The sequence below is a fragment of the Bombina bombina genome, chromosome 8, assembly GCF_027579735.1.
Source record: "Bombina bombina isolate aBomBom1 chromosome 8, aBomBom1.pri, whole genome shotgun sequence".
NCBI classification, from domain to species: Eukaryota; Metazoa; Chordata; class Amphibia; order Anura; family Bombinatoridae; genus Bombina; species Bombina bombina.
In genome coordinates this window covers 137,260,602-137,285,526 of record NC_069506.1, presented here as the reverse complement: position 1 = coordinate 137,285,526, position 24,925 = coordinate 137,260,602, and the positions used below count along the sequence as shown (strand labels likewise).

The following is a 24,925-nucleotide window of genomic DNA, read 5'->3' as shown; positions in this document are numbered from 1 at the left end:
CTGGGACCCATGGTAACTAGGTTGTGTTAAGTAGTACTATTCTTAGCACTTTCATTCCTGTAACTCCCCCTATTGGGGGAGGTCTATATGGCCTGCATGATTACCCTATCAAAATATAACAATAAGACATGCGGTCTGGGACCCATGGTAACTAGGTTGTGTTAAGTAGTACTATTCTTAGCAATTTAATCCCTGTTACTCCCCCTATCAAGGGAGGTCTATATGGCCTGCATGATTACCCTGACAAAGAATAACAACAAAACATGCGGTCTGGGACCCATGGTAACTAGGTTGTGTTAAGTAGTACGATTCTTAGCACTTTCATCCCTTTAACTCCCCCTATCGGTGGAGGTCTATATGGCCTGCATGATTACCCTGACAAAGTATAACAACCAAACATGCGGTCTGGGACCCATGGTGGTACTGGTATAACTAGGTTTTCTTAAGTAGTCCTATTCTTAGCAGTTTAATCCCTGTGATTGGTCTGTCCTCCTACTTCAAATTTGTCATAAACACAAGTGGCTGTCTCAAAACAGTCCGGACACGAGATAGATAGATTTGATAGATATATATATATAGATTGATAGATAGAATCGATAGAAGATAAATAGATAGATTTGTTAGATATATAATTACCCTGACAAAGTATAATAATTAAACATACGGTCTGGGACCCATGGTAACTAGGTTTTGTTAATTAGTACTATTCTTAGCACTTTAATCCCTGTTACTCCCCCTATCGGGGGAGGTCTATATGGCCTGCCTGATTCTCCTGACAAAATATAACAACAAGACATGCGGTCTGGGACCCATGTTAACTAGGTTGTGTTAAGTTGTACTATTCTTAGCACTTTAATCCTTGTAACTCCCCCTATCGGGGGAGGTCTATACGGCCTGCCTGATTACCCTCACCAAATATAACCACAAGACATGCGGTCTGGGACCTATGGTAACTAGGTTGTGTTAAGTAGTACTGTTCTTATTAGTTTAATACCTGTTACAACCCCTAATGGTGGGAGGTCTATATGGCCTGCATGATTAGCCGGACCAAATAAAACAACAAGACATGCGGTCTTGGACTGGGACCCATGGCTAACTAGGTTGTGTTAAGTAGTACTATTCTTAGCACTTTAATCCCTGTTACTCCCCCTATCAAGGGAGGTCTATATGGCCTGCATGATTACCCTGACAAAGTATAACAACAAAACATGCGGTCTGGGACCCATGGTAACTAGGTTGTGTTAAGTAGTACTATTCTTAGCACTTTCATCCCTGTAACTCCCCCTATCAGTGGAGGTCTATATGGCCTGCATGATTACCCTGACAAAGTATAACAACCAAACATGCGGTCTGGGACCCATGGTGGTACTGGTATAACTAGGTTTTCTTAAGTAGTACTATTCTTAGCAGTTTAATCCCTGTGATTGGTCTGTCCTCCTACTTCAAATTTGTCAAAAACACAAGTGGCTGTCTCAAAACAGTCCGGACACGAGATAGATAGATTTGATAGATAGATATATATAGATTGATAGATAGAATCGATAGAAGATAAATAGATAGATTTGTTAGATATATAATTACCCTGACAAAGTATAATAATTAAACATGCGGTCTGGGACCCATGGTAACTAGGTTGTGTTAAGTAGTACTATTCTTAGCACTTTAATCCCTGTTACTCCCCCTATCGGGGGAGGTCTATATGGCCTGCCTGATTCTCCTGACAAAATATAACAACAAGACATGCGGTCTGGGACCCATGTTAACTAGGTTGTGTTAAGTTGTACTATTCTTAGCACTTTAATCCCTGTAACTCCCCCTATCGGGGGAGGTCTATACGGCCTGCCTGATTACCCTCACCAAATATAACCACAAGACATGCAGTCTGGGACCCATGGTAACTAGGTTGTGTTAAGTAGTACTGTTCTTATTAGTTTAATACCTGTTACAACCCCTATTGGTGGGAGGTCTATATGGCCTGCATGATTAGCCGGACCAAATAAAACAACAAGACATGCAGTCTTGGACTGGGACCCATGGCAAACTAGGTTGTGTAAAGTAGTTCTATTCTTAGCACTTTCATCCCTGTTACTCCCACCTCTCGGGGGAGGTCTACATGGCCATCATGATTAGCCTAACAAAGTACAACAATAAAACCTGCGCTCTTGGAACCATGTTAACTAGGTTTATTTCCGTAGTACTGTTCTTATTAGTTTAATACCTATTACAACCCCTAATGGTGGGAAGTCTATATGGCCTGTATGATTAGCCGGACCAAATAAAACAACAAGACATGTGGTCTTGGACTGGAACCCAGGGCTAACTAGGTTGTGTAAAGTAGTACTATTCTTAGCACTTTCATCCCTGTTACTCCCACCTCTCGGGGGAGGTCTACATGGCCATCATGATTAGCCTGACAAAGTACAGCAATAAAACCTGCACTCTTGGAACCATGTTAACTAGGTTTATTTCCGTAGTACTGTTCTTATTAGTTTAATACCTATTACAACCCCTAATGGTGGGAAGTCGATATGGCCTGCATGATTAGCCGGACCAAATAAAACAACAAGACATGTGGTCTTGGACTGGAACCCAGGGCTAACTAGGTTGTGTAAAGTAGTACTATTCTTAGCACTTTCATCCCTGTTACTCCCACCTCTCGGGGGAGGTCTACATGGCCATCATGATTAGCCTGACAAAGTACAACAATAAAACCTGCACTCTTGGAACCATGTTAACTAGGTTTATTTCAGTAGTACAGTTCTTATTAGTTTAATACCTGTTACAACCCCTAATGGTGGGAGGTCTATATGGCCTGCATGATTAGCCAGACCAAATAAAACAACAAGACATGCGGTCTTGGACTGGGACCCATGGCTAACTAGGTTTTTTAAAGTAGTACTATTCTTAGCACTTTCATCCCTTTTACTCCCCCTATCGGGGGAGGTCTATATGGCCTGCATGATTACCCTCACCAAAATATAACAACAAGATGTGCGGTCAGGGATCCATGGTAAGGTTACTTCCTTTTGCACAGTCAAGTATACCAGTTGCAGACAGAGGTTCTGACCCTGCATTATGGCTGCACCTCTCCCTAAAAGAGGCATCTGTTACAGAGTCTGTGGGCCTGTATGCAAAGAGCTGGCCTGCCTAAAAGGAGCAGCAAGGCAGTACAGGTCATTCTCCTTCAGCCATTTTATACGATGGCCCACGACCCTCAACAGGCACAACAGCATGAAACGCCACATATGCCATCCTTTTGCACAATAGAGTACAGGTATGGCATTGATTTGGGGAACCCGGAGATAATTTAGAGGAACCGGGAATATTGAACAAAAAACGTGCTTGGACACCCAGTACAGGTCGTTCTCCTTCCGCCTTTGTAGACGAGTGTCCAGGACCCTACACAGACACAACAGCAGGAAACACCACCTATGCCATCCTTTGAACAATATAGTACAGGTATGGCATCGATTTTAGGAACCCAGAGATAATTTTTAGTAACCGGGAAATTTTAAAAAAAAAACATGATTGGACACCCAGTACACTTCGTTCTCCTTCAGCCTTTTTATACGAGGGTCCCGGACCCTCAACAGAAACAACAGCAGGAAACACCACATATGCCATCCTTTGGAACAATCCAGTACAGGTATGGCATCCATTTTAGGAACCCAGAAATAATTTTTAGGAACCGGGAGATGGAAAAAGATGCTTGGACAACCAGTACACTTCGTACTCCTTCAGCCTTTTTAGACAAGGGTCTAGGACCCTCAACAGAAACAACAGCAGGAAACACCACCTATGCCATCCTTTTGAACAATAGAGTACATGTATGGCATCGATTTTAGGAACCCGGAGATAATATTTAGGAACCAGGAAATTTAAAAAGAAACATGATTGGACACCCAGTACACTTCGTTCTCCTTTAGCCTTTTTATACGCGGGTCCCGGACCCTCAACAGAATCAACAGCAGGAAACACCACATATGCCATCCTTTTGAACAATCCAGTACAGGTATGGCCACCATTTTAGGAACCTGGAAATATTTTTTAGGAACTGGGAGATGGAAAAAGATGCTTGGACAACCAGTACACTTTGTTCTCTTTCAGCCTTTTTATACGAGGGTCCTGGACCCTCAACAGAAACAACAGCAGGAAACACCACATATGCCATCCTTTTGAACAATAGAAAGAGTACAGGTTGGCATTGATTTTAGAAACCCGGAGATAATTTTTAGGAACAGGGAAATTGAACCAAAAAAATGATTGGACACCTAGTACACGTCGTTCTCCTCAGCTTTTTTTATAAGAGGGTCCAGGACCCTCAAAAGAAACAACAGCAGGAAAGAGGACATATGCCATCCTTTTGAACAATAGAGTACAGGTATGGCATTGTTTTTAGAAACCCGGAGATAATTTTTAGGAACCGGGAAATTGAACAAAAAAAAATGATTGGACACCCAGTACACTTCGTTCTCCTTCAGCCTTTTTATAAGAGGGTCCAGGACCCTCAAAAGAAACAACAGCAGGAAAGAGGACATATGCCATCCTTTTGAACAATAGAGTACAGGTATGGCATTGATTTTAGAAACCCAGAGATAATTTTTAGGAACCGGGAAATTGAACAAAAAAAATGATTCGACACCCAGTACACGTCGTTCTCCTTCAGCCTTTTTATAAGAGGGTCCAGGACCCTCAACAGAAACAACAGCAGGAAAGAGGACATATGCCATCCTTTTGAACAATAGAGTACAGGTATGGCATTGATTTTAGAAACCCGGAGATAATTTTTAGGAACCGGGAAATTGAACAAAAAAATTATTGGACACCCAGTACACTTCGTTCTCCTTCAGCCTTATTATAAGAGGGTCCAGGACTCTCAACAGAAACAACAGCAGGAAAGAGCACATATGCCATCCTTTTTAACAATAGAGTACAGGTATGGCATTGATTTTAGAAACCCGGAAATAATTTTTAGGAACCGGGAAATTGAAAAAAAAAATGATTGGACACCCAGTACACTTCGTTCTCCTTCAGCCTTTTTATAAGAGGGTCGATGACCCTCAACAGAAACAACAACAGGAAACACCACATATGCCATCCTTTTGAACAATAGAGTACAGGTATGTCATTGATTTTAGAAACCCGGAGATCATTTTTAGGAACTGTGAAATTTAACAAAAAATCATGCTTGGAGTCCCAATACAGTACAGGTCATTCTCCTTCAGCCTTTTTATAAGAGGGTCCAGGACCCTCAACAGAAACAACAGCAGGAAAGAGGAAATATGCCATCCTTTTGAACAATAGAGTACAGGTATGGCATTGATTTTAGAAACCTGGAGATAATTTTTATGAACCGGTAAATTGAACAAAAAAAATGATTGGACACCCAGTACACTTCGTTCTCCTTCAGCCTTTTTATCAGAGGGTCCAGGACCCTCAACAGAAACAACAGCAGGAAAGAGCACATATGCCATCCTTTTAACAATAGTGTACAGGTATAGCATTGATTTTAGAAACCCGGAGATAATTTTTAGGAACCGGGAAATTGAAAAAAAAAATGATTGGACACCCAGTACACTTCGTTCTCCTTCAGCCTTTTTATAAGAGGGTCCAGGACCCTCAACAGAAACAACAGCAGGAAACACCACATATGCCATCCTTTTGAACAATAGAGTACAGGTATGGCATTGATTTTAGAAACCCGGAGATCATTTTTAGGAACCGGGAAATTGAACAAAAAACCATGCTTGGACACCCAGTACAGTACAGGTCGTTCTCCTTCAGCCTTTTTATAAGAGGGTCCAGGACCCTCAACAGAAAAAACAGCAGGAAACACCACATATGGCATCCTTTGCACAATAGAGTACAGGTATGGCATCCATATTAGAAACCCGGAGATAATTTTTAGGAACCGGGAGATGGAAAATGCTTGGACAACCAGTACACTTTGTTCTCCTTCAGCCTTTTTAGACGAGGGTACCCGACCCTCAACAGAAACAACAGCAGGAAACACCACATATGCCATCCTTTTGCACAATAGATTACAGATATGGCATTGATTTGTCAGTCCCTTCAGGATCCATCCCTCATTCATTTTATTAAAGGTGAGATAATCAAGACTTTTTTGACCTAGGCGACTTCTCTTCTCAGTGACAAAAACCTCCTGCTGCACTGAAGGTCCTGACAGGACACTTGAAGCGGGGCAGGCCAGAAGTTCCATTGCAAATTGGGATAGCTCAGGCCACAGGTCAAGCCTGAACACCCAGTAGTCAAGGGGTCCATCGCTCCTCAGAGTGTCGAGATCCACAGTTAATGCTAGGTAGTCTGCTACCTGTCGGTTGAGTCTTTCTCTGAGGCTGGATCCTGAAAGGCTCTGGCGATGCATAGGAGTTAAAAAGGTCTGCATGTCCTCCATCAAGAACACATCAGGAAAGTGTCCTGTCCTTGCCGCCGTGGTCATGGGAGGAGGAGGAGGATTTCTTTCATCTCTTCCCCTGTTAGATTCCCGTTGTGCTGTGACATCACCCTTATACGCTGTGTAAAGCATAGTTTTTAATTTATTTTTGAAATGCTCCATCCTTTCCGACTTGCGGGAATTTGGTAACATTTCAGTAACTTTAAGCTTATACCGGGGGTCTAGTAGAGTGGACACCCAGTACAGGTCGTTCTCCTTCAGCTTTTTTATACAAGGGTCCCTCAACAGGCACAACAGCATGAAAGACCCCATTTGCACAAGGTTGGATGCCGAGCTAATCATGTCCCGTTCCTCGTCCTCACTGATGTCACTGAGGGTATCTTCTTCCCCCCAGCCATGTACAACACCACGGGTACCAGATAGGTGACAACAACGAGCACCCTGGGATGCATGTTGTGCTTGATCTTCCTCCTCCTCCTCCTCAAAGCCACATTCCTCCTCTGACTCCTCTTCCTCACAATCCTCTTCCTGCGTTGCCGCAGGTCCAGCAAGCGATGCTGATAAGGCTGTTTCTGGTGGTGATGGACACCACAACTCTCCCTCTTCCTCTTCATGCTCATCTATGGCCTGATCCAGCACTCTTCGCAGGGCACGCTCCAGGAAGAAAACAAATTGTATGATGTCGCTGATGGTGCCTTCGGTGTGACTGACAAGGTTTGTCACCTCCTCAAAAGGACGCATGAGCCTACAGGCATTGCTCATGAGCGTCCAGTAATTTAGCAAAAAAATCCACAGCTCCCCAGAGGCTGTCCTAGCACCTCGGTCATACAAATACTCATTAACAGCTTTTTCTTGTTGGAGCAGGCGGTCGAACATTAGGAGTGTTGAATTCCACTGTGTCGGGCTGTCGCAAATCAAGCGCCTCACTGGCAGGTTGTTTCGATGCTGGATATCGGACAAGTGCGCCATGGCCATGTAGGAACACTTGAAATGGCCACACACCTTCCTGGCCTACTTCAGGACGTCCTGTAAGCCTGGGTACTTATGCAAAAAGCGTTGTACAATCAGATTACACACATGTGCCATGCACGGCACATGTGTCAACTTGCCCAATTTCAATGCCGCCACCAAATTACTTCCATTGTCAGAAACAACCTTGCCAATCTCCAGTTGGTGCGGATTCAGCCACTGATCCACCTGTGCCTTCAGGGCGGACATATGTGCTTGTGCGGTGTGACTCTCCGCTTTCAGGCAAGTCAACCCCAAGACGGCGTGACACATCCGTATCCGGGATGTTGAATAGTACCTGGGGAGCTGGGGGTGCAGTTGATGTGGAGCAAGACGCAGAAACAGAAGAGGACTCAGCTGAGGAAGAGGTTATGGAAGAGGATGGAGTAGGAGGAGTAGAGGAGGTAGCAGCAGGCCTGCCTGCAAGTCGTGGTGGTGTCACCAACTCCTCTGCAGAGCCACGCATTCCATGCTTGTCAGACGTCAGCAGGTTTACCCAATATGCAGTGTAGGTGATATACCTGCCCTGACCATGCTTTGCAGACCAGCTATCAGTGGTCATATGGACCCTTGCCCCAACGCTGTGTGCCAGACATGCCATTACATCTTTTCGCACAATAGAGTACAGGTTTGGGATTGCCTTTTGTGAAAAGAAATTTCTGCCAGGTACCTTCCACTGCAGTGTCTCAATAGATACAAATTTTTTTAAAGCATCAGACTCCAAGAGCTTGTATGGTAAAAGCTGGCGGGCTAAGATTTCAGACAAGCCAGCTGTCAGACGCCAGGCAAGGGGGTGACTTTGAGATATTGGCTTCATACGCTCAAACATGTCCTTGACAGACACCTGACTGTGGGCAAATGACCAGGAACTGCTACGTAAGAGAGACTCAGTGGAGGATGGTTGAGAGGGGGCAAGGAGGACAGCAGTGGTTGACGTGGCTGAAGATGCTGGAGCAGGAGGAGGAGGGCGGCTTTGAGTTTGTGTGCTGCATCTACTCATGTGTTCTTCCCATCAGCGTTTGTGATGTGAGACCATGTGCCTTCGCAAAGCAGTTGTACCTAGGTGGGTGTTGGACTTCCCACGACTCAGTTTCTTTTGGCACAGGTTGCAAATGGCATCACTTTTGTCAGAGGCAGACACCCAAAAAAATGCCACACTGCTTAGCTCTGCGATGACGGCATTCTGGTGGTGGCAACAGCATACGTTGATTGGTGTCGGCGTGCTGTCTGGCTGACCCCGGGTGCCGATGCATGCTGTCTGACTGTGCCACTAGCTCTTTGCGACGACCTCCCCCTGCTTCCAACTTGTCTCCTCCTCCTCCTCTCTGTTTCCCCATCTGAACTTTCCCCCTCTTCTTCTTCTCTTCTAGCAGGCACCCACGTGACATCCACCGACAAATCATCATCAACCGCTTCACTTGTATCTGACACATCAACAAAGGAAGCAGCAGTGGGTACATCATCATCATCATCATCATCATCATCATCATCATCATCACACCATACGTCCATGTCTGTAATGCTGCCTGACTGAGACATATCACTGTTCCTCTGTCAATGATGGTTGCGCATCACTCATTTCTTCCAACTGATGTGTCAATAACTCCTCTGACAGATCAAGTGAAGTGGCTGTGGTGCTAGTGTTGGTGGTGGCGACAGGCGGGCGAGTGGCACTGGTCACTTGAGAGGTGCCCAAAGCACAGCTGGACGTAGATGGTGCATCAAGGTTAGGAGGACTAGGAGCGGAAGCTGTAGAAGAATGGGTGTCCTGTGTTAGCCATTCAACTAGGTCCTCCTCAGAACTTTTTGCGTCCCCCCTGGCACCTGGCGTCCGAACAATGTGCATATTTGTAGTGTCTAAAGGAATCACAGTACCACGACCACGACAGCACCTGTGGGGTGGCCTGCCTCTGCCTGACATTTTTTTTTTAAATGTACACTTACAATACTATTAAACAAATTATGAGTGGTGGCACTGGGCAAGTGGGCACAGTATACGCTGTGAGCCTGACACCAAAAAAAAGACTGATGTTTCAAAGTCAAAAATGTTTATTTTTTTAAATATTAAAAGTACTGTGACAACAAATATGATTGGTGGCACTAGTTGGCAAGTGGGCCTGGCTGGCACACACACTGGTAGGAAGGCAACTGCAATTAGATTACACTGGCTGACTGATTTTAAAAATTTTTTACAATACTGTTAGAACAAATATGATTGGTGGCACTAGTTGGAAATGGCAAGTGGGTCTGGCACACATGCTGGCAGGCAGGCAACTGCAATTCAATGGCACTAGAAGACTGATGATTCACAGTAAAAAAAGTTTTTATTTTAAATATTTTCAAACCTGTTAGAACAAATATGATTGGTGGCACTAGTTGGCTTGGCAAGTTGGCCTGGCACACACGCTGGGAGGAAGGCAACTGCAATTAGATTACCCTAGATGACTGATATTTCACAGTCAAGAAATTTTTATTTTAAATATTTACAATACTGTTAGAACAAATATGATTTGTGTAACTAGTTGGCAAGTGGGCCTGGCACACACGCTGGCAGGAAGGCAACTGCAATTCAATGGCACTAGCAGACTGATGATTCACAGTAAAAAAAAATTTGATTTCAAATATTTTCAATACTGTTACAACAAATATGATTGGTGGCACTAGTTGGCTAGTGGGCCTGGCATTCAGCAAATAACAAGTCAGGAGCACCGGTAGATGAAATAGTAGCTTTTTATTCCTGTATAAATAGCTACAACATAAAACTTCAAATATGTTTTGCTGACACTGTGTAACTCTCTCAGCATAAGTTGATACTTGACAGCAGCTGGTTGGTCAGATTGGTGGCACTAGTTGGCTTGGCAGGTGGGCCTGGCACACATGCTGGCAGGCAGGAAACTGCAATTCAATTGCACTAGCAGACTGATGATTCACAGTCTAAGAATTTTTTATTTTAATATTTACAATACTGTTAGAACAAATATGATTGGTGTAACTAGTTGGCAAGTGGGCCTGGCACACACGCTCGCAGGCAGGCAACTGCAATTCAATGGCACTAGCAGACTGATGATTCGCAGTCAAAAAGTTTTGATTTAAAATATTTTCAATACTGTTACAACAAATATGATTGGTGGCACTAGTTGGCTAGTGAGCCTGGCACACACGCTGGCAGGCAGGAAACTGCAATTCAATTGCACTAGCAGACTGATGAATCACAGTCTAAGAATTTTTTATTTTAAATATTTATAATACTGTTAGAACAAATGTGATTGGTGTAACTAGTTGGCAAGTGGGCCTGGCACACACGCTGGCAGGCAGGCAGCTGCAATTCAATGGCACTAGCAGACTGATGATTCACAGTCAAAAAAGTTTTGATTTAAAATATTTTCAATACTGTTACAACAAATATGATTGGTGGCACTAGTTGGCAAGTGGGCCTGGCACACATGCTGGCAGGCAGGCAGCTGCAATTCAATGGCACTAGCAGACTGATGATTCACACTCAAGAAAAGTTTTGATTTAAAATATTTTCAATACTGTTACAACAAATATGATTGGTGGCACTAGTTGGCAAGTGGGCCTGGCACACACACTCGCAGGCAGGCAACTGCAATTCAATGGCACTAGCAGACTGATGATTCGCAGTCAAAAAAGTTTTGATTTAAAATATTTTCAATACTGTTACAACAAATATGATTGGTGGCACTAGTTGGCTAGTGAGCCTGGCACACACGCTGGCAGGCAGGAAACTGCAATTCAATTGCACTAGCAGACTGATGATTCACAGTCTAAGAATTTTTTATTTTAAATATTTACAATACTGTTAGAACAAATATGATTGGTGTAACTAGTTGGCAAGTGGGCCTGGCACGCACGCTGGCAGGCAACTGCAATTCAATTGCACTAGCAGACTGATGATTCACAGTCTAATAATTTTTTATTTTAAATATTTACAATACTGTTAGAACAAATATGATCGGTGTAACTAGTTGGCAAGTGGGCCTGGCAAACACGCTGGCAGGCAGGCAGCTGCAATTCAATGGCACTAGCAGACTGATGATTCACAGTCAAAAAAGTTTTGATTTAAAATATTTTCAATACTGTTACAACAAATATGATTGGTGGCACTAGTTGGCAAGTGGGCCTGGCACACATACTGGCAGGCAGGCAACTGCAATTAGATTACACTAGCAGACTGATCTTTCACAGTCAAAAAATATTTTTTAAAAATATTTACACTACTGTTATAACAAATATGATTGGTGGCACTATTTGGCAAGTGGGCCTGGCACACACGCTGGCAGGCAGGCAGGCAACTGCAATTCAATTGCACTAGCAGACTGATGAATCACAGTCAAAAAAGTTTTTATTTTAAATATTTACACTACTGTTATAACAAATATGATTTGTGGCACTAGTTGGAAAGTGGGACTGGCACACACGCTGGCAGACAGGCAACTGCAATTAAATAACAATAGCAGACTGATGTAACAGTTTTTTTTTAAAAAAGTTACACTAATGTTACAACAGATAGGAGTGATGGCACTCAGGATAGAAGTAGGCACAGTATGTGCTGGCATCCTGACACACAGGCTGGCACTAGTGGCAGGCTGGCCTGTAAACTAAAATAAAATAACCCTAGAAGACTGATGTAAAAGTTTTTTTTTACAAAATTTAAACTAATGTTACACCAGATAGGAGTGGTGGACTGGCACTGAGGATGGAAGTAGGCACAGTGTATGCTGGCAGCCTGACACACAGCCTGGCACTAATGACAGGCAGGCTGGCCTGGCAACTAATATTAAATAACACTAGAAGAGGACTGATGTAAAAAATATTTTTTTTTTACAAATTTACACTAATGTTACACCAGATATAAGTGGTGGAAAAAAGAGCTATTAATCACACTATATGATGTGGGCCTGACACACAGGCCTGATGGAAAATGAAATTAGATTACACTAGCAAAATGATTTAATTTTTTTTTTTTAATTTTTTTAAATAATGTTAAGCAGATATGAGTGGTGGCTGCTAGGACAGCAATTAACCACAGTATGCTGTGTAAGCCAGAAACACACAGGCCTGATAGAAAATGAAATTAGATTACACTAGCAAAATGATTTAAAAGTTTTCTAAAAAAATAAAAATAAAATAATGTTAAGCAGATATGAGTGGTGGCTGCTAGGACAGCAATTAACCACAGTATGCCGTGTAAGCCAGAAACACACATGCCTGATAGAAAATGAAATTAGATTACACTAGCAAAATTATTAAAAAAAAAAAAAATTAAATTTAAAATAATGTTAAGCAGATATGAGTGGTGGCTGCTAGGGCAGCAATAACCACAGTATGCTGTGTAAGCCAGAAACAAAAAAATAGACAGGAAGGTGACAGCAAACATCTAATATTTATTAGATAAGACAGAAAAATGGGTAATGAGCCCATTTTTCTGTCTTATCTAATAAATATTAGATGTTTGCTGTCACCTTCCTGTCTATTTTTTTGGTTATTGCATTGGACCTGTGAGCAGAGGTCCTGTTGGTGACGTGCATCTATCCCTGAGTGCTGATATTTTCGTAAGCCAGAAACACACAGGCCTGATAGAAAATGAAATTATATTACACTAGCAAAATGATTTAAAAGTTTTTTTTTTTAAATTTAATATAATGTTAAGCAGATATGAGTGGTGGGTGCTAGGACAGCAATTAACCACAGTATGCTGTGTAAGCCAGAAACACACAGGCCTGATATAAAATGAAATTAGATTACACTAGCAAAATGATTTACATTTTTGTTTTTTAAATTTAAATTAATGTTAAGCAGATATGAGTGGTGGGTGCTAGGACAGCAATTAACCACAGTATGCTGTGTAAGCCAGAAACACACAGGCCTGATAGAAAATGAAATTAGATTACACTAGCAAAATCATTTAAAAGTTTTTTTTTTAAATTTTAAAATAATGTTAAGCAGATATGAGTGGTGGGTGCTAGGACAGCAATTAACCACAGTATGCTGTGTAAGCCAGAAACACACAGGCCTGATATAAAATGAAATTAGATTACACTAGCAAAATGATTTACATTTTTGTTTTTTAAATTTAAATTAATGTTAAGCAGATATGAGTGGTGGGTGCTAGGACAGCAATTAACCACAGTATGCTGTGTAAGCCAGAAACACACAGGCCTGATAGAAAATGAAATTAGATTACACTAGCAAAATCATTTAAAAGTTTTTTTTTAAAATTTAAAATAATGTTAAGCAGATATGAGTGGTGGGTGCTAGGACAGCAATTAACCACAGTATGCTGTGTAAGCCAGAAAAACACAGGCCTGATAGAAAATGAAATTAGATTACACTAGCAAAATTATTTAAAAGTTTTTTTAAATTTAAAATAATGTTAAGCAGATATGAGTGGTGGCTGCTAGGGCAGCAATTAACCACAGTATGCTATGTAAGACAGAAACACACAGGCCTGATAGAAATTAAATTAGATTACACTAGCAAAATTATTTAAAAGTTTTTTTTTTTAATTTAAAATAATGTTAAGCAGATATGAGTGGTGGCTGCTAGGGCAGCAATTAACCACAGTATGCTGTGTAAGCCAGAAACACACAGGCCTGATAGAAAATAAAATTAGATTACACTAGCACTAGTTTTGTTGGTTAAATTTACACTAATGTTAAGCAGATATCAGTGGTGGCACTAATCACAGTATATGCTGTGAGCCTCACACACAGGCTGAAAGCTAGGCAAATGCAAATAAAATTACAAAAAAAAAACAAAAAAACGACTGAAGTTATAGCCCTAAAAAGGGCTTTTTGGGGTGCTGTCCTTACAGCAGAGATCAGATGAGTCCTTCAGGACTGTAGTGGACACTAAATACACTAGCCTAGCTATCTATTTCCCTATAATGTCAGCAGCAGCAACACTAAAGCTCCTCTCATTAAGAAAGCAAGATCGTAATGAATCTAAAATGGCTGCTGCCAAGGAGCTGGGAGGGTCTGTGAGGGAGTGTCTGCTGCTGATTAGCTCAAATGTGTCAGAAGGCTGTGAGATACAGGGTCAAAGTTTCATCAATGATGACACATAGGGGGCGGATCGAACATCGCATATGTTTGCCCGCAGCGGTGAACGCGAACAAGCTATGTTCGCCGGGAACTGTTCTCCGGCGAACAGTTCACGACATCACTAGCCGGGTATCACTGATCCGTCCAGAAGAGGATCCGAAGTCTTCCTCCTATACGGGCAATGTCTTCATCCAAGCGGGGGCTGAAGAGGTCCATCATCGGGCTGAAGTCTTCATCCAAGCGGGGGCTGAAGAGGTCCATCATCCGGCTGAAGTCTTCTATCAAGCGGCATCTTCAATCTTCTTTCTTCCGGCTCAATCTTCATCCCGCCGAGGCGGAACATCCATCCTGGCCGACGACTTCCCGACAAATGACGGTTCCTTTAAGGGACATCATCCAAGATGGCGCCCTCGAATTCCGATTGGCTGATAGGATTCTATCAGCCAATCGGAATTAAGGTAGGAAAATTCTGATTGGCTGATGGAATCAGCCAATCAGATTCAAGTTCAATCCGATTGGCTGATCCAATCAGCCAATCAGATTGAGCTTGCATTCTATTGGCTGTTCCGATCAGCCAATAGAATGCGAGCTCAATCTGATTGGCTGATCCAATCAGCCAATCGGATTGAACTTGAATATTGAAGATGCCGCTTGATAGAAGACTTCAGCCGGATGATGGACCTCTTCAGCCCCCGCTTGGATGAAGACTTCAGCCCGATGATGTGCCTCTTCAGCCCCCCTTGGATGAAGACATCGCCCGGATAGGAGGAAGACTTCGGACCCTCTTCTGGACGGATCGGTGATACCCGGCGTGGTGAAGACAATGTAGGGAGATCTTCAGGGGCTTAGTGTTAGGTTTATTTAAGGGGGTTTGGGTTAGATTAGGGGTATGTGGGTGGTGGGTTGTAATGTTGGGGGGGTATTGTATGTTTTTTTTACATGCAAAAGAGCAGAATTCTTTTGGGCTTTTCAATTTTTATTTTAGAATAGGGTAGGGCATTTTTTTATTTTGGGGGGCTTTCTTATTTTATTAGGAGGCTTAGAGTAGGTGTAATTAGCTTAACATTTTTGTAATATTTTTATAATGTTTGTAAATTATTTTTTTATTTTTTGTAACTTAGTTCTTTTTTTATTTTTTGTACTTTAGTTAGTTAATTTAATTGTATTTATGTGTAGGTATTTGTATGTAATTAATTTATTGATAGTGTAGTGTTAGGTTTAATTGTAACTTAGGTTAGGATTTATTTTACAGGTAATTTTGTAATTATTTTAACTAGGTAGCTATTAAATAGTTATTAACCATTTAATAGCTATTGTACCTGGTTAAAATAAATACAAAGTTGCCTGTAAAATAAATATAAACCCTAAAATAGCTACAATATAATTAATATTTATATTGTAGCTATATTAGGGTTTATTTTACAGGTAAGTATTTAGCTTTAAATAGGATTAATTTATTTAATAAGATTTATTTTATTTCGTTAGATTAAAATTATATTTAATTTAGGGGGGTGTTAGGGTTAGACTTAGCTTTAGGGGTTAATACATTTATTAGAGTAGCGGTGAGGTCCGGTCGGCAAATTAGGGGTTAATAATTGTAGGTAAGGTAGCGGCGACGTTGGGGGGGGGCAGATTAGGGGTTAATAAATGTTATGTAGGGGTCGGCGGTGTTAGGGGCAGCAGATTAGGGGTATATAGGGATAATGTAGGTTGCGGCGGTTTAGGGGTTAAAATTTTTTATTAGAGTGGCGGCGATGTGGGGGGCCTCGGTTTAGGGGTACATAGGTAGTTTATGGGTGTTAGTGTACTTTAGAGCACAGTAGTTAAGCGCTTTATGAACCGGCGTTAGCCCAGAAAGCTCTTAACTCCTGGCTTTTCTCTGTGGTTGGAGTCTTGTCGTTAGATTTCTAACGCTCACTTCAGCCAAGACTCTAAATACCGGCGTTAGAAAGATCCCATTGAAAAGATTGGCTATGCAATTGGCGTAGGGGGATCTGCGGTATGGAAAAGTCGCGGCTGGAAAGTGAGCGTTAGACCCTTTCCTGACTGACTCTAAATACCAGCGGGCGGCCAAAACCAGCGTTAGGACCCCCTAACGCTAGTTTTAACGGCTAACGCAGAACTCTAAATCTAGGCGTATGTTTGTCTTTTAAATCATTATTTTTACAAAAAATCTGGAATTTTTGCCCTTTACAATGTAATTTGTTTGAGCTCAGCTTTCATCATAGAGGATCATATAGCTGAAATAACTAACCTGTTATTATTTGATTCAAACCAGTTATTTCATGTAATGCAAGGCCCAGTGGAGACAGAGTTTCATGTAATTTAATGAGAGTTAAAAAAGTATAGCTTTCCTATCGACCTTTCCTATAAAAACTATTTGCAATACCGCACTTGAAAATTTCATAGGGTTGAGTAAGGGACTTGCTACTCAGCTTTATATTTGCACAATGGATGCTTTAATGCTACAAATTTAATGTCCCAATTTGGACATGATTAAACACGTTTTTAAATTTGGCTTTAAATCTGAGTAACACAATATTAAACAAAACAGTAGAAAAATAGACACGACGAGCGTTTCATTACAGTATTCTCAGATCCTACTCTTTCTTTAAGATTTAAGCAGATCAAACTGTCAACTGTTTGTAACATGTTGCTGGTTATAGCAGAATTAGTGAAATAAACTGAATTATATTAATGCATACTATAATAATAATCACACTTTGATTTTCAAATTAACTGTCACATATTCACGTTAAATCCAACTGGATCATCAAGTCTTCCTATACAAGTAATGATGCCAGGGCATACCCAGGCAATTCTGTACAAAGTATTGCTTGTTTTTTTAATATTGCTGACTGCAGGTTTCTTGCCATATCCTAAAGCTATAGGAGACACAACTACAGCGTGTCAACTGAACAGTACAATTCTGGAGAACTACTTTAGAAATGGAGATTTTATATTGGGAGCTATCATGATGCTGTTTTCTTTTCCTGTAATACAAAAGAACAAGTTTAATGAAAAACCTAAACCTAACATTTGTAAAGGGTAAGTATCTTTATTTTCAGAACAGGATATTTTTATAGCACACAGAGTACTGCAATGCTTTTTTATATAGTCATTTAAAAACAGTTACAACAAGGTAAATATTTGAGCATTTCAATCATAAGCTTTATGTATTATTGAATTATTCAAACACCTGAATACAAAACAATGTGTGCTATAAAATATTAAATTTACTGTAAAGTTCCACAGGTGAGAAATCAAGAGAGCTTGTAATTGGAATTAGTTTAGGACAGATACACTAGTTACTAATCCCTATTCTGCCATTGGTATCAGGAGCCATTTATCATAGTTTATTATTATCAGTGAAGTTAACATGAAATACAGATTTCTGATACTTGATGGCAGTTAAAGTCTATAGTGTATTAGATGCAAAATGTTCATTAGGAAATCCTAAAGAAGTCTTTGATGTTTCTATTAAAATATATTTCTCTCATAGAAACACTTTGTCAACAGAATAGTTATAAAAATGTGTTACCTGAGTGACCATATGAAAATGTATCAAAATATACATTTTATAATAATTATTTTTTAGAAAAAAAATAGATATGCAATTATGTATCATATAAATGTAATAAGTCCTTTACAGTTAACACTTATGTTAACTTTGAATCCCATCTTACTTTTTTAAATCTTTATATTCTATGTATGCAAAAATACAAAAAAACAAACAGGAAATTGCAAATTATGAGGATGCTCAAGGAAATTCAAGTACACATTTCCTACTGTAAACAGATAAATTACTATTCATTGTTAAGTCTCATTGTTCACCTATGAGACCATGAAACAAGAAATCACTTAGCCTGAGGCATTATAGTACATTGTCTTTGAATCCCCTTAGAGAATAACTGCACTCTTGTTATCCAAAACTGCCCTTTAATCTTCACTTCAATTATTGTTATTTTTTAATTTTTATTATTAAAGCTGCAACTATGGTAAAAAAAAAATCTACTTTAAAAGAGCTAATTCTTACATTTCCGATCGGTTGCAATGGTAGAACTAAAAATTTGCAAAGAAGCACAAAAAACCTAGTATCTACACTTGTAAAAAAAAAAACCAGACAACAATGACTACGGATTCAAAAATTGCATCTGTTTAAACTTTATTAAATTATTTTCCTTTATTATAAAAATAAAGTACAAAATCTGATGTCCAAAGTGGGTAAAATTTGTATTTCATTGAATGTAATGAGATTTATTGACTTTAGACCAGATTTTTATTTTATTTTATATTTATGTATATAAGTGGATATAGTTAAAGAGATATGATTTAAATTTCTAATCTTTATTACAATAAATATTTCTCACAATAAATATTTCTTGAGTCCAAGGAAAACTCATGTTTCATTCTTGCTATTAAAAATCTCTCTCTATATTTTTTTTAATACAAATTAACAAAGATGAAAGTTAATTTATTTTAAATATAGGTGATGATATTGATTGTTTTTTTAAAAAAATTTTTTTTAGAAAAATTGTTGTTAAAACTCTAAATATTTTTATCTTATTTTAAAATAGTGGCAGGTACCATCACTGCTAGATGTAACAGGTAACAAAGTAATTTTTATATATGTGCATAATATATATCAGAAATATTTGAATACAAAATAAACATTTTAAAGGTATTTACAACTGTAATTTTGTAAGTAAAAAGTGTATTGTTTTAAAGCCCAGTGATACCTAATTTGCTGCTAATGTTAGTTAAAAATAAGCTGCTATACCTGTCAATTATTTGTAATGTTAAATATTATTTGTAATGTTAAATATTGTGAGATCAGGGTTCTTTCATATTTTATATAGAGCATATGATTTTCAACAACTTTCTGATTTACTTCAATTATCTAATTTGTTCATTCTCTTGGTATCCTTTGTTTAAAAAGCACACCTAGGTAGGCTCAAGTGCTGAAAATCATTAAAACTTAGCTGATATGTTATTCTACAGCAACACAACAAAAATGTCTTGTAATTACAAGCTGTACTGTTCTTTTAATAAGAGATATCTTAATTCCATCTAAACTTTGTAATATCACCACCATTTCTCATAAATATGTTTGCCTTGATTCAAATGAGCTACACCAAAATAAGGTTTCGATTACCTACTCTGTTTATAGGCCAGACGCAAAACGAAATGTTTGGTTTAATGCCAACTTATTTGCTTGCTGGGATAATTGAATAATTACAGGTTCAAGATAATCTTACTATCTACTGTCTGCAATGTTTTTTCAAGCCTGAATGTGTTATGAGTGAAAATGGTATATACCAGGTGTCATTAAGAATATTGTGGCCTTCTTCTTGTATGCAGTATTATTTCAAATAGATTGGGATATTGCACTGTTCCCAATGTTCTAGTTTACCTGCTGGAGTGTATTAAAATATTTTTAAATAGCTTATTTAACTTTATTTTCTCATATGAAATAGCTGCGGTGCTCATTGAAACTGCCACCTTCTCAGCTGGGGGGGGAGAAAGAGAGAGAGAGCACAACTATTTGAAAGGGCGTTCCTACTGCAACTTTGAATATAATTAATTTGTTTCAGCTGTGATTACACTGTTTTGATCAAACTTGTGTGAAACTAATATTTTGTTGAAAAAAATGTGGCACAACATCCGTACTGGAAAATAATGAGATTAAATATCTTGCAACTGTTAACTTCCCGCTGCATAGAATGACTTCCGCTGACAAGGATAACACCAATAACAAAAATGTTTGACAACATTACAAACCAACACATACACAAAATAAAACTTTAAAAGGGATCAAGAAAATGAAAAAATAAACAAGGGTTAGATTGCGAGTGGAGCGCTATCCTTAGCGCAAGGAGCATAAACGCGAGATCACAGTGTTCTTTACTCTCAAATCCATATTCCAAGTGGTGCACTATTAAATGAATGCAATTTAGTTTGCGTGAAATCACAGTAATTTGCACTCCCCAAATTTTATGTGGGCAGCGTTGAGCTGTAATGTGAATTCGTATTACAAGTTGAAAGTAAATGCAATCGCTCAAATGTTTCAAATTCAAATCAGCCAATAGAATGAAAGCTTTTTCAATTGGCTGAGTTGAATTTGAAAATCAGCCAATAGGAATGCTGGGGTACAACTATATAAAATGTGTAATCAAATAATGAAGCAGCAGGCACCAGCTTGAACAATTATATACGTTCCTTTATTGGGTGATAAAATAACATGGAAGTAAATGGTTTTACAACTTCAAACCCTTCAGGCAACAACAAAGTGGATGGTGGTACTACATGTACCCTAACGCTGACGCGTTTCGGCTATTGCCGTAATCGTAGCTGAAGGGTATCTCTACCAAACTTGTATTTAAACCATATAACATTAAATCATTGGTTAAAAATTGTACCATGTGACAGACACACCTCCACTTACCAAATCATATGATCACTCCTATGTCTTGCCTGTTCTGCTCGGTTGCCAAATCACTAACAGCACTATAAGTTAAATTATAAGTATAACACTTCACGGTCCTAGTGCTCATCTCCTATATTGACAGCCTGGTTTATCTAACATGTGGATGTGGGTATATGGGTATATGTATACTGTGTGATGTGTATGACCTTATATCATATCTTGGTGTTAAGTTCACTTTACTTTCAGAATGTTAGATAGAAATACCTATTTTATATTTTTATATCCCTAGTCATTTGCTATCCATTATAACCCATACCCTCACATATATATGTAAAAGAGATTAAAAGCCCAGCTGGAGATATTTTGAAGCACCAAACTCTTAAATTTCAGAGGAGAGTCAGACCTATTTACATTACTTATCATATATTCATATAATAAGCTAAATGAATGAACAACATATTTTCTTTGGACACACAGGTCAACACCAGTAATTTATTAAATCAAATTCAGAGTTGAACCCATTGGGAACTCTGGTGTTTAACCTGTGTATCCAGAAAATTTCTCTCTTAGAAAGGAGAGCTTCCCTATCCCCTCCTCTATTGTCAGTGTGTACCACTTCTGCAATAGTCCATGAGAGGGATAGGGGATCTTGATTATGTTTGTCTTTGAAATGACTAACTAATGCTGTTGTTAATTTACCTTGTTTGATGTCGCTTATATGTTCCCTAATCCTGGTCCTAACTTGGCGGGTCGTTAGGCCTGTATATTGAATATTGCATAGGTCGCAGTTTAGTATATAAATTGCATACGAGGATCTGCAATTAAAAAGTGCTCTATGTGAAAAAACTTCACCTGTGTATGCACTCTTAAAGACATTCCCCATTTTTACATGTTTGCAAGCTATGCAGTTTCCATAACTGCATTTGTATACCCCTTTAAATCTTAACCAAGAAGAGTCCCTGGTTGTGTCTTTTTTTAGTTGTGTAGGTGCTAGGTGATTCCCTAGTGTCTTTCCTCTCCTAAAAGCAAATCTACATCCTTGTGACACCACCTACGCGCTACATGCCATAGGGACCACTGCTACGGAGACCGGTCAAGGGTTGGCCGGTAAACAGACGAGTGTGGACAAATATCCCCAGGACTGGCAGTGTGCATCATTTGGAGATAGTAAGTACAATGATCTTACTACATGTGTGACTGTTTGTTCTGGCTAACATAAGTAATATTGAGGAGGGAGTGTCGAGCGGAAGCCGTAACAGGGGTAAGACATGAAGGCAATATTCATATGATATATATATTTATACATGTGTATCACGGACACAGCAGGTGCTACGAATGTCATTTGGTATATTTATATAAAATGGGTACCTTGCATACAAAATTCAGTGTGCAGCTGGTGACCACATGAAGAGGATCATTGATGAAGATAGGAAGATGAATGAAGACCGAAGTTAAGAAGATGGAGTGCCACCAGGATAAATATAAGAAGATTGTTGTCGGTATGAAGATGGAGCGCTGACGCCCAGATTCATCTTTGCTGAGTACTATCTTCTGGGTTTAGTGGGGGGGGGGGGGGGTTGGGCAGCAAAATAACTAAATACCCTTTTAAGGGAAATGCCCAGCCAAATTTTCAGGCCACTTTTTAGAGTATTTGTTTTTAGATATATTTTTTTTGGGGGTGTTAATGTTAGAAGGTTGTATTTTTTTTTTTTTTTTTAGAAAAAGGGCTAATACACTTTAGGGCAATGCCCTACAAAAGGCAATTTTAAGGGCTATATTTTTAGTTTAGTGTTAGTATAGGTTTTTTGTGGGGTTTTAGAATAGGCATAACTCTTTTTTTATTTTTGTTAATTTGTTTGTTATTTTTTGAAATGGTAGTTTTTTTATTTTATGTAATGGAAGTTTTTTATTTTTAAGTACTTGTAGGTTTAGAGGTTAATAATGCAGAGGGGTAGTTTACAATTTGGGGGTTTAGGGGATAATAGTGTAGAGGGGTCGTTTGCAATGTGGGGTTGTAGCGGTTTAGGGGTTAATAGTGTAAAAGGGTACTTTGCGATGTGGGGGAGTCGCGGTTTAGGGGTTAATAGTGTAGTGGGTTACTTTGTGGTGGGGGCTATTTGGTGGTTTAGAAGTTAATATTGTAGTGGGGACTTTAAGATGGGCTATGTGGTGGTTTAGGGGTTATTAGAGTAGGGGGCCCATGAGTATGGGTGTTGTCAATGGGAGAGTACTTAACGCGATAGCGATATTCTAAGTTCTGTTCTTTACGTGAGTTGGGTTAGCACTCAAGCGGTAACCATTTACTTTCAACTTGTAATACGAGTGTTACCCAACTCGCAAAAGAAGCAGAAGCCGAGCAGTGTTAGCATGTGAGCAGGAGTGGTTATAACCGCTCCACTCATAATCTATCCCTTTGTCAGTTTTGATATAGTGAGACAAGACTGCGAGTAAATAAATTATGTGGGCTACTGCGTCTTTTAAATTAGGGGTTAATAAGTTTAGTTTGTTTTGGGGATGTTTGGGAATGATGGTTTAGGGGTAATAGGTTTAGTTAGTGTTGGCGATGTTTGGTAAAGGCGATTTAGGGGTTAATAGGTTTAGTTAGTGTTGGCGATGTGGGGGGGTTGTGGTTTAGGGGTTAATAGGTTTGGATTGTGTCAGCGATGTCGGGGAACTGCGGTTTAGGGTTTATTAGGTTTAGTTCATGTCGGCAATGTTTGGAAACAACGGTTTAGGGGATAATAGGTTTAGTTTGTGTCGGCGATGTTTCAGAACTGCGGTTTAGGGGTTAATAGGTTTAGTTAGTGTCTGTGATGTCGGGGAAGTGCGGTTTAGGGGTTAATAGATTTAGTTAGTGTTGGAGATGTGGGGGGGTGCGGTTTATGGGTTAATAGGTTTAGTTAATGTTGGTGATGTTGGGGAACAGCGGTTTAGGGGTTAATAGCTTTATTTATTTATTTAGAGTTAGTGTCGGCGATGTGCGGTTTACATTAGGAACAATTACAAATTCTGAATATGAATAATGGATCCGAAAATTCGGAAACTAATTTATTCATTTTCAGAATTTTTCAGGATGTGATGATTCAGAAATTTGGATGTATCTGAATCTCTGAATTTGGCAAAATCGGCCGAAACAATACGCACATGTCTACTGAGAAGAAGAGGACCAGCTTGCTGTGTCTATCTAGCACACTAAATGTAAGTATAGCACAACAAGTGAGCTTTTTCACCTGTAGCTTAAGAATATTTAAATCTGAATTCTGAAAAAGTTGGGATAGTATGGAAAAAAAAAAAAAAAAAAAAAGAGCGATTTGGAAATTCAATTCACCCTGTACTATATTTAAAACACATAATTGACACATTATTTGATGTTTTACTTTGTGAATTTAATCAATTTTTTAAAATATACACTCATTTCAAATCTAATGACAGCAACACGTTCCAAAAAAGTTGGGACAGGGGAAATTTAGAACTAATAGCGATGTGACAAGTTGAAACAAGAAGGTGAGGCAATCATTTAATCTTAGTATGTAAAAAAAGGCCTAGTCCTTCAAAAGCAAGGATGGGTGGAGGCTTGCCAATCTGCCAAAAGATACATCAGTGAATAAACCATTCAACATTCCCCAAAGACAAATCGGTAGGGTTTTGTGCATTTCCCCTTCTACAGTGCACAATATGATTTAAAGATTCAAGGAATATGGTAAAATCTCTGTTCGTAAAGGGCAAGGCCGAAAACCACTTCTGAATGCATGTGACCTCTGATCCCTCAGGCGTCACTGTCTCAAAATCCATCAAGAGCCTAAAATGGATATTCTGATATGGGCCTTAGTCAGTCAACACCTTTCGTTGCTGAATCAACAGATGCAAGTTAAGGCTTTACTATGCAAAGCAGGAGCCATACATAAACACTGTTTCAGAAGCGTCTCTGACTCCTCTGGGCTTAGTCTCATCTGAGATGGACAGTAGCACAGTGGAATTGTGTTTTGTGGTCTGACGAGTTATCATTTCAAA

The 24,925-nt window shown here is 39.5% G+C and overlaps 1 protein-coding gene across 1 annotated transcript in view; it reads left to right on the top strand.

Moving 5' to 3' along the window:
• The window catches only part of LOC128638884 (vomeronasal type-2 receptor 26-like), a 196,207-nt gene that overhangs the window by 8,442 nt on the left and 162,840 nt on the right, over positions 1-24,925 (top strand). Inside the window, exon 2 of the mRNA XM_053691012.1 lies at positions 17,352-17,535. Within this exon, the coding sequence (XP_053546987.1) occupies positions 17,352-17,535 (184 nt within the window). The remainder of the gene's footprint in view (positions 1-17,351; positions 17,536-24,925) is intronic.